The sequence below is a fragment of the Pseudochaenichthys georgianus genome, chromosome 13, assembly GCF_902827115.2.
Source record: "Pseudochaenichthys georgianus chromosome 13, fPseGeo1.2, whole genome shotgun sequence".
Classification (NCBI taxonomy): domain Eukaryota; kingdom Metazoa; phylum Chordata; class Actinopteri; order Perciformes; family Channichthyidae; genus Pseudochaenichthys; species Pseudochaenichthys georgianus.
In genome coordinates this window covers 32,362,823-32,373,942 of record NC_047515.1, presented here as the reverse complement: position 1 = coordinate 32,373,942, position 11,120 = coordinate 32,362,823, and the positions used below count along the sequence as shown (strand labels likewise).

Below are 11,120 nucleotides of genomic sequence, written 5' to 3'. Positions count from 1 at the left end.
TTGTATTTTCAAAATGTGCACAATTGATATTTAGTGTGAAACGTATTTGTTTTCTCACTGTTTTATTTTGTGGTGATATAAATGTAATGCAAAAATAAAGGGCAATGGCAGCTGCTTTTTTTTATCGTCCCTTTATTATCTTTTATGCTTTGCAGTTGTTGTCAAACAGCTCCCCTACTGGCTGATTGGAGAACTGCTGGAGGAAATCTCCCAGTTGTTCTAGAGAGAGCTTCTCCACCCAGTTTTCCTCCGTGTTCCTCGCTGTGGCAGCACCACTCTGAATGGGTCTGCCATTGTTGTCCACACAGCAGTAGGCATTCCAAAGGTAGTCTGGGATGTTGACCCGCTTCACATTGTTTTTCACAATCCAGTTGTCCACAGAGGGAACTGCACCAACAAGCACAAAGGCCTTAGAGCACTTGTCCCGGAAAAGGTCTGTGAGCTGGGACTCGTGGATCCTCCAGGCGTTCTGGTTCATTTTGGGGTTCTGAGGAACCACATTGGTCAGGGTGAAAGTGGCATTGCGGCCAGGGACTGTAAGAGAGAGACGAATGGATAGTTACAGTAAATGATGCAAGATATCAAGTTTGTGGTTCTGGAGAAATAAAGCTGTCTATATGTGGTTAGAGGGAGAAGGAAAGATACAGAGATGTGTCCAACAGCAGCTGGATAAATTGTTAGTCTACATCTACAAGTTCAAAATGCACCCATTATTCTTCAACATTTTTAGGATATTAGCTGGAGGAGGCAGGTTTTGTGGGGAAGGTCCAAATCCAAGGCAACAGCAGCTGAATAAGATTAAAGCAACCATACAAGTGCCTTTCCACAACATTAACCAGGGATTCGCTAACTAATAAAGCCCTGACCTACAAAAAAACACTCAAAATGAAATACCCAAAATGAAAAAGTTAACTGCACCTTTAAATTTGATGAACACTAAATACACTAATTTTAAATAACAATCTTCCAAAGATGTTGAGCATTATATGACTGAAGAGCTATGAAAATAAACGAAGAATGCACATATCTACTTATCTAATTCCAGCTTGGCAACTGCCATTCAGTCCTTGATTATTTGTGAAAGCCAGAACAAAAGCCAGGGGGCGGGCTCCGCTTATAAACAAAACTGTACGTTTTTATCTCAATAAAGTTTAAAGAAACGACAACATAACTTCCTTCTCCTGGCTTATATTGCAAACTATTTGTGATTTTGAAATCCAAAAAGGCATCCCAAAATTAGTACCGAAATTGGCAAGGATACATTTTACATTCTTTTGGCCGACTATTGTCATATCCAGAGAAATGCACTGGCACTGCTGAGCCGAGGCTGCTGCAAAGCGGAAATGATCAGACCCTCCAGAAGCTCAGTGTGCAAACACTTTTGCTACCTTATTGTGCAAAAACTTAATTATTGTATATGCACTGTCAGAGTGGGGCAGTTTTTGTTGGATGCCCTCGCTGACGCTGAGCTTGTGTCGAATTTAGGCCTACTATGCATGGACACTGTATTCCCAAGTGGACTCAGGTGTGCTCAAGAACTCAGGACCCCAAACTGGGAAATACAACCAACACCAACAGGGCCGGGAGGCCAGATGGCCACTGAGTGAGTATTCGTGTTGGCTAACGCTATTGTAAGCGGTTTTGTTGCGTTTAATCTATAAAAAAGTGCTGAGTAATTAAAGTTGGTCTTTTATTGTGAAAGGTAAACACGGAAAGAGTGAAGTGGTGTAGCGTTGCTATCTTTAGATCTCAGTAAAACACTAGGCTATTAAAGGTGGGGTAGGTCATTTTGGAGAAACCAGCTAGAATGCGCTAGAATTTGAAAAATCTGCCACTTCCTTAGAGAGCCCCTCCTCCAACACACACGAACGCGCACATGACCAATGAGGGCGCGAGATAAGTTTGTGTACAGATTGTTGTTGGTGTCATACAGGGTGGCTGACAGGCAGGTAGGCCATCCAGTTATTTTAGCCGGGCCGGCTCAGATGATTGGTCGTGCTTTTTACAGTAGCCTACTATGGCTTCCACAGATGACAGATGATTTTTTGTCAAAGCACTTAAGATATTCATTGCTATCGGGATGTTAAGAGCATTCCATGGAATATAACAAAAAGTGTATCTCGAGCCGGTTTATCAAACTTACCTACCCCATATTTAACTATTGTGTGCACTGTAACTACCCATCTCCAACTAAATGAGCATATTAGAGTTATCAACCAAAGACGGAGAAATGTTCCCATTAGGATATTCTTTGAAAAAGCTTTTTTTTTATATAATGTAATAAACAAAACAACTTCAATGGCATGTATGAATGTGTCTAAGTGTCTCGAGGCTACTTGAGTAGATGTGTAATAACCTTACTCCTCCATGGTTGATGAAACAAGTAAGATAGTTGGTTACTAGCATACATGTAATACATTGTGATTTGGCCTAATCTGATATGGTACATCCCCCTTTTGGATTAAACTGAAATCAAAGTTCATCCTCCCTTACCGGGATGGTGTCCGTTGGGGTTGAGGTGACCTCGGTCAAACCCAGAATGTGTGTAGTCCTCATTCAGAGCCTGTCTTTCTCCTTGGTAGACCCCAGGGTGGTCTTTCCCTAGCCAGTAGCCATCCTTCATTTCTGCTTGCCAGGACATGTTTACTAACTGTAAGACAAAAACTCTATCATTTTGAGGATACAGATGATGTCTAAAGGCCTCATATAGTATCATAATATTGCAGGATATCGATGCATTATGCACCTGGTGGATTACTTACAAACCACACTCTCCATACTTGATAACTATGTCTTACATTTTCATTTATTTGTTCATCAATTTAGTACAGTGGATTTGCATATACTACACAAACACAAATGTGCCACCAACCTGAGGCTCCACAAACCACCTTTTCTCCCTACCACCTCCATTGCTGGGCTGGAAATGATAGGCTGAGTAGACAGCAATACGGTTGTTGGTGTCATACAGGGTGGCAAAGTGGTACCTGGTGGTGCAAAAGATTAAGAATAAAGGATTGAGAGATCAGGAATGTTGCAAGGGAAAAGTGTAAGAAACATTGAGTGCTCAAAGAATTTCTAAATTCTACTTTCTGCCCTTCCCTACCTGTTGTTGAAGCGCTGACAGAGACGGGCAGCACCAGGTGTTGAAGCCCCCCAGTCTGTCACCTTGTCCTTATAGAAGTACGTCACGCATTCTGGCACATCCTGGGACAAAATCACTTACTGAGCCACTTACCAACACACAGATAAAATGTTCCTTAACAATTTTGACTGAACTATAAGGTCACAAACCTCAAAACGTTCAACAAGATCGGCATTTACAGAAAAGAGGAGCCAGAGAAGAGCGCACAAAGGGGCAAAAGTTTGCATCCTGGAAATAACCTCTAGTATTTGGGAGTCTTGATTGGCCTATAGAGTTGAATAAAACAGAAGATAAGCATGTGAATTAGGGCTGGTTAATATACAGTAGACGTATATCAAATATCACAACATATTTCACTAAAAACGCGAAATATACAGTTGACTATTGGTGCTTCCATTACATACACATGATTTCTGAAGAAATAATCATCGGTAATGTGGACCTAGCAACTTAGTGGGTAAAGACCAATAATAAACATTACAGAATGAAATCACTGTAATGCAGCCTTCGAAACAGGAAAAAAACACACTTGTTCCATAGTATATCACATTATCTATAGCCGCATAAAACAATATTAATATGACATCTATATTCAGTTTTTCCCTAATGATAAAATATTTTATTTCAACATGGCAGTTTTGAACGCAGCAACTAAAAAAGGCTTGTTGGGCCTGCAAATGAAAGAGGATCAGTTTGTTATATGTGTGTATTTTTAACTCACCCGCTGGTCCACCTGCCTGCTGCCACGGTCCACGCTGAGCAGAAACTGGCTTTTATGTATGACTTTCCGTCACCTTTCACCTTGTGTGTCCTTAACTTATCTGAACTCCTGTTACCACGTGACATTTGTGTGTGATAAACCAAAAATCGGCCACCACAAGTTGTAGATGAGGGAGTGTGTAAGAATTGAAAAACAACATAGACAATCCCAATATTAGCACTGCAAAGGTCTGATATCCTCCTATATTTATATATATTTCAGCTATTGATACATTTTAAGATTGAGAACAAAAATATAATCATCAATATCAATTATGTGGCTTTACTATCGGCTACAATAAATTAAGTCTTTATTTCACAAAGAATTCACTGGCCTCCCAGCAGTATAAACTGTAACTGCAACATTAAAGTAATGAACAACTTAATACATCAATAATTATAATCCAATGATATAATAAATAATATTCAGAAATAGACCATTCTGAATAATAAATATTTAAACCTTTGGTATTTCGAGTATATTTTGATTATGATACCTTTCTACATTTTCTAAATTTCATTTGGAATCGATCAAGTTTTCCTTTATAGTAATGTGTTTGTTCTACTATGTGGTATTACTACTTTTACTTTAGTTAAACATGTAATCCATTACATGTATGCATGAGCAGTAGTACCTACTGATCCCTCCTGGCTGGTCTACCTGCATGTGCCATCCGACCTCTGCAGTTCATCCAGAATGCAGCGGCTTGTCTGGTCTTCAACCTTCCTACATTTTCCCACACCACACCGCTCCTCCGCTCCCTCCACTGGCTTCCGGTAACTGCTAGAATCCACTTCAAGACACTGGTACTTGCGTACCATGCTGCGAATGGATCTGGCCCTTCCTACATCCAGGACATGGTTAAACCGTACACCCCAGCACGTGCACTCCGCTCTGCATCAGCCAAACAGCTCGCTGCACCCGCCCTGCGAGGGGGACCCAAGTTCCCATCAGCAAAAACACGTGGGTTTGCTATCCTGGCTCCAAAATGGTGGAATGAGCTCCCCATTGACATCAGGACAGCAGAAAGCCTGCACATCTTCCGGTGCAGACTGAAAACTCATCTCTTTCGACTCCACTTCAAGCGATAGAATTACTAACAAAGAACTGCTAACAGAGCACTTATATACTAATAAAGGACTGGCTTATCTATAGCCAGTTGAGTAGAACTTGAAATGTTTGGCTCTATGAAACCTGATGTACTTATATGATTCTGTTTTCTTCAAGGTTGTGTCTTCCTGGTTGAATGTACTTATTGTAAGTCGCTTTGGATAAAAGCGTCAGCTAAATGCAATGTAATGTAATGTAATGATACCTAATGATATGATCTATGCTAACAATCCCAAGTGCCGTTTTGAGTGCCATCATGTATTTTTACTTACTTTAATAGTTCCACCTCTTCTTCCACCACTGTTTTTTAAATCCTGACTTTGTAGTCAGTATTGTTTAATTTTGTAGGAAATAAAGCACATATCCATAACATAAATGTCTATTTGATATTAGGTTCACCTCCTAGAATATTGAAACATTGATGTGCATTTGGCAATTTACAATCCCTCATAGCCAGCAAAGTTATGTAACCATGATATCTGTTCATGTGCTGTTTTTCCCACGATCACAATGTGCGAATCTCGCATATGGATTCATACAAGCCTATTTTTGCCTAATACAAAAATGCTCTAAAGTTGAGAAAGGGTTCTATAGTTATCTCACTTAAAGTGCCTACTGAGGTCAGGAGGTCAGGTTAACTTATACAAAGTGGCTCACTCCTTTAACTTGTTAGTTGACCAGCATACATACAGAATTTACAGGAATATAAATGCCTATAAATACAAAACATACTGTAACACAACCAACAGATTAAAATACACCCCATATTCAATCCCAACCATCATTTATTAAAAATATTGAATACCATATGTTTTCAATACAAAGCCACTCAACCTTTTTTAATTTAAAAACACAGCTAGGTAAAATCTCCTTATACTGACCATAACACATCCAAACATAATCTACTAAACTTCCAAAGATAGAAGAAAAAGTTATTATAGAGGACAAAAGATGGCTTAAAGTCTAGTTCCTCAAACAGTTGCTATCTTTGGACTTAAGTTCCCCGTTTTGAAATCAAGAACGCCTTCTCCGTCCTATGGAGGATCTTCTCTAAACCATGCCCAATCGTGATGCAACTTTTACTTTTTAAACTTTTACAAAAGAATGTGTTGCATGAACGCTTCTATTTGTTCAGGAACTTCTGTCTCTTTAGTGAAATACTTTTTTAGTTTTGTTAGGATATGTTCAACATTAACATTTAACGAAGTAAAAACTCCAGCACCACACTTATAGTATAAAGAACAACAGACACATTCAACTCACCAGCTACATGTTGTTAAAAAAACATCATAATATAAAGTGATTACATATGTTGACATGCAGAAAAAAATGATCCTGGGTTTACATCTCTGTTCAGGTCTACATTTGGAGTATAACTGTAATTTTGGAGCTGCAAGTTAAGGATGCTGAACTGTGGGTCAACAGGTGATTGTTACCCTTCAAAATAGTTTTGGATAAAAAGCGGCCCACTGAAGGTTGAATAATATTGAACTTGAATAAAAGCCAGAGGCTGGTTGATGCCAGTAAAAACACACAGAACATTAGGGATAAGATAAAGAGAGTGGGGCTTTATTTAATCAGCCTTGTATTTTCCCATTACTCTGCCGACGTTCATTTTTCCCATTTACCAATCAGTGTACATCTCACAGTACACGACTGCAAGACAGTGAACGGCAATACACGATGTTGTAACTGTGTTTGCTCAGGGTAATTGCTTTCTTATTAAGGGAAATACAATTAACATATCATTTATGATCCATACTATTCATGTCTATCTCATTTTAGATGTAAGTAGTGTAAACCTCGAGAGAGAGGGAATACATCAAATCCAAACTAAAGACTTGGATAATAAACAAAAATGGCGAACAAAATAGAAAGCATTTCATGTACAAGACTTCATTATCTGAGTTGATAGAACATCAAGATAAAATCAAAGGAATCATTTTGAATTCTGTCCTGCAACTATGCTTTTGTCTGTCTTCGTTTATTTTCTTTCTGTATTTGTATTTATTTATGGATTATTGAACTCTTGTTTTCCCTTTGTATGTATTTGAATAAGTTACCGACGTTTCCCAGATAATTCAGGTATTACTTTTTTGATGTGTGTTGCAACCTGTTAAACCCGAGAGACCCCGGTAACGGGGCCTCCTGCAATATCTTGCAGAAAACAGTGTCTGAGGGCATGTTCATTTAATAAACTATGAATGTTTTATATCTAAAGAATGAGGAAAGAAACTCATCTAACTGATCATTTAAAAAAAAAAATTCAAATAAAAACCCACAATGCTAACGCTGAGCCTCTGAATTAGCAACGAGCGAAAAATGCTAACAGATGACTGCACCGAAATTCACTCACAAAACCTTATTATTTATCTTTCCTGCACATCTCAACCCATCGTTTCACATCGTGAGGGGACACAGAATCGATGGGTACCCTCATTATCACTCAATTATACGAATTCTCGGAGATAATGACAAGAACACACATCAAAACATATGGAGCTAGTTAGCTAAAAACGCCAAAATGGCCCACCTGTGTGGTAGTCTGGTCAAAAGTGGTCTTCAATGGCATTAAAACGATAAAGAACGATGCTGAAGTTAATACATAGATTAATCCAATGTATCTGTGTCATTTTGAATGATTTCTGATAATCCATGAGCAATACATCTGCTTTTTGGTTTTGAGATGTCAGACCTAGAGACAGCTTCACTCTGGAGAAAAACTGTGTGCACAAAGACGCCATCTTTTTTTTAACATGAGTGTGTGCGGAGATTTCGCTTCGATTCTATTGGCTCTAATGGTCAGAAATAGATGTCACATGTCAATATCGAAGAAGGGGGGCCAGAGATAAGGAAAATCCACCCAAATGGCCCCAGAAGAGGGTTTTTTTTGCTAAATCTGTCTAAAAAGGTCAAATATCACTTATTTTTGCATCAATCTTGTTACAGGGTACTTATTATATGTTGTACTTTGGATTCCTAAAGCTTTTAGTCTACTAACCCATCATTCAAGGTTAGTTTTCACTATAAGTACAACATATTTACAAGTATTACAAATTTCTTCTTTAAAATAAAAAACATCTATATTGATTCTGACTTTTCTACATCCAACTCACAGGTTTATCATTACTTTGAGAAAAAAGATTATTAATTTAACCCTTTTAGAAGGGAAGATATGGTCATTTGTTCTGGGAATGTCATTTTCGAGCCTGAGACCTGAAAAACAGGCTCAGGGCTGAACAGGTTAAAAGGCAGATGTTGTTGCTTAAGTCTGCCTCTAGGTCGCAGTGTTGAGTTATGATTTCAAATTCACCTTTTAATTCTATGTATTTGTTCTCTCTATTTGAATGCAGACTCTCCCAGTGTTTATTCACCTGGCAAATAATCATTGCTGCAAACTGATGATCCAATCCTTCATAGACTGTGATTCAAACGATCAACACAAATAAATGACTGTTTTGTTTGAATTGATACCTTCAAAGCAACAAAAGTGAGGATTGCGGCAGATAATCATGAAGGATGACACTTTGAATGACAAGAGAATATATTAAAGTGCCACTATGATGGATTTTAGTAACGTCTTTCATGTTTTTGATTTGGGCCAGAAGTTAATTTGAATGGACTGCATCTTAAATGAACTTGACTAGTGCTTTGTCGCTTTAAAAGATCACAGGGATCTGGGTTCCCATGATTTAGTCTTATCCTTGAAACAAAATCAGTTGCTATTCGTCAATGAGAGGGAACTCGTTGTGGTTCAACAGGAAAACACAGTACTGTAAGTGTGAGAGGAAATTACGTTTTAAAGGCTACACTCCTGAGCAATATACCAAACTCACCTTTCGATACAAGCCTCTTACAGTTTGAGCAGGGAAACCACATTCTTTGATTTGCATTGATCCTTCTCACTTGATTGATTAGCTATATTTAGACTCTTAAAAAAACACTTTGACTGTTAATTGCTTGCTCTGGCGAACGATCCAATATGGGTCGTGAGGATTATTGTTATCGGTTGAATTTGCAAAGTAATCAGCTTTTTAATTTGTCACTGGATGTGGTCAAAAACACTTGGTTATTCACTTGAACCCTAATGGTTCCCTTTGGGCTCATACAGCCTTTTATATACCACAAGTAAAAAAACATGTTTGACTTGGCTATATTTGCTTGATATTCTGTGATTGTATATATTTTATGAGAAGAGTTATAAAAAAGATTTTTGAATTAAATATTTGTCAGTGGTATGTAGCAAAGGATTTTTAAACCCTGTTTGGGTCTCAGATCCTCAGTTATAAAAGCTGGTTGAATATAATGCATTATCAAAGTCCTGTATTAGCTTTTTGTTGATAGTATGTTCTTTTTGGATAGACGAAGTAAGATGTGTGTTCATGTAACATCATTATCTAGAGAGCATCCTGTGATAAGATCATCATCTGGGACACAACATCAGGGCCAGGGGACTTATAGTCGGATGCCCCTTGTTCTGACCATATCCAAATAAAAAAAATTGGCCATCTTTTTTATTACAGCTAGAGATTTCTAAAGTTTCCTGACTGTTTATTGCAAGGTTGAGACACTATCATCGTGACTGAACCTGTCTACAGAGAGAAATAAATGGCTGAACACATTTTGCCATGACACACACAGTTGAATACAATACCAGAGTCACAATGCTGATGGTAAAGAAATCCTTGTTTGATGTGAATACAATTCTTTATGGTAATAGCTGCATTCTGACACTTTCATCAAATGTGCAAGCATTATATGTTTAATAAAGGTGACTTTAATATGTTTTTTGTAAAGAAATGCATATTACCAGCGGCAACAGCAGTGAACATTGTTACCTTGGTAGTTTGTGTGTGTGTGTCATCAAAGTGTGGTACCTTTTTCTTAACACATTTTCTTGTTGGATTTGTTTTTGACATAATCCCTGTGTAAAGCGATTTAACAGCAGTGAATTATTACATTTCTTTATTTTTTCTTAAAACAGCAACACAGCTTCAGATGGCATTTGGGAAAATGTCTACAGTTATAATATTCCGTGACTTATTAAAGAACACTATTTTGGGTTTCATGTTATAGTTTCAGTAAGAGCACATGGGGGGATTGGGAGGAAACACAGTAAGAAGTTCTTTCTGCGGTGGAGGCAGAAAGGTGAGACTGCACCTCTCCACACACTTACCTGTCTGTCTGCTCCAAGGACAGATGGCCAGACACACATTTTATCCCAGACAGAAGAAGGGGAGAGGGGAATTCAATCACACACTACAACCCTCCAGCACCCTCAACCCGATTTTCCCAATAGTTCGCCCCCCGTCACTACTCCCCCTTTATAATTTTTCTCTCATTCTTTTGAAGTCGCTTCATTTCAGATGCATTCATACATTTCCAATATCTTTATGTATGAGTCTGTCCCCCCCCCTTCCTCCTCCTCCTCCTCCTCCTCCTCCTCCTCCTCCTCCTCCTCCTCCTCCTCCTCCTCCTCCTCACCACCGCCACCCAATGCCCCTTCCTTCCCTCTCCCCTTTCTCTCTCTCTCTCTTTATCCTTCTCCTATCCTCACCCCTTTCTTGTCTTACCTCCTTCTGTCTTCCACCTTTCTTCCCTATCTCCCCCCTTCCCTCGCTCTCTCTCCCTCCATCCCATTACTGTAATCCATCACTCTTCCATCATCCACCATGCAAACAGGCCTCGTGGTTACCATAGCAACCACCTCCGGCCCGACAGTGCGCAGACCCTCTCTGATTGGCTGGCAGGGCCCAGGCAGTCTCAGTCTGTCTGGGAGATGTGGTAATTGGCTGGGAAGTCCTACACACACACACACACACACACACACACACATTTACACAAAGTACAGTACTCTCACATTGGCATACAGTATACACATGCACGCACATGATACACACATAAACACACCTGTGCTTTCTCTGGGCCTAACTATCCATACACATTGTATTAAGTGAAACACACACACACACACACACACACACACACACACACACATAGTGCATAAACATCCTCTGAGATATGAAAGGGAGACTGGGGTCAGAGTAATGAAGCTCATAAGAAGATGGGGGCTCTAGGCTCTGTGTGTGTGTGTGTGTGTGTGTG

At 39.1% G+C, this 11,120-nt stretch overlaps 1 protein-coding gene across 1 annotated transcript; it reads right to left on the bottom strand.

Annotated features, from left to right (window-relative positions):
• Positions 1–134: 134 nt before the first annotated feature.
• LOC117457042 (endonuclease domain-containing 1 protein) lies at positions 135–3,372 on the bottom strand. Its single transcript, XM_034096910.2, has 5 exons — positions 3,295–3,372; positions 3,107–3,207; positions 2,873–2,987; positions 2,494–2,650; positions 135–534 (listed from the first exon to the last, which is right to left on the bottom strand). Exons 1-5 carry the CDS (start codon positions 3,370–3,372, stop codon positions 143–145), a joined length of 843 nt encoding a protein of 280 aa, XP_033952801.1. The 3' UTR covers positions 135–142.
• Between the last annotated feature and the right edge of the window lie 7,748 nt (positions 3,373–11,120).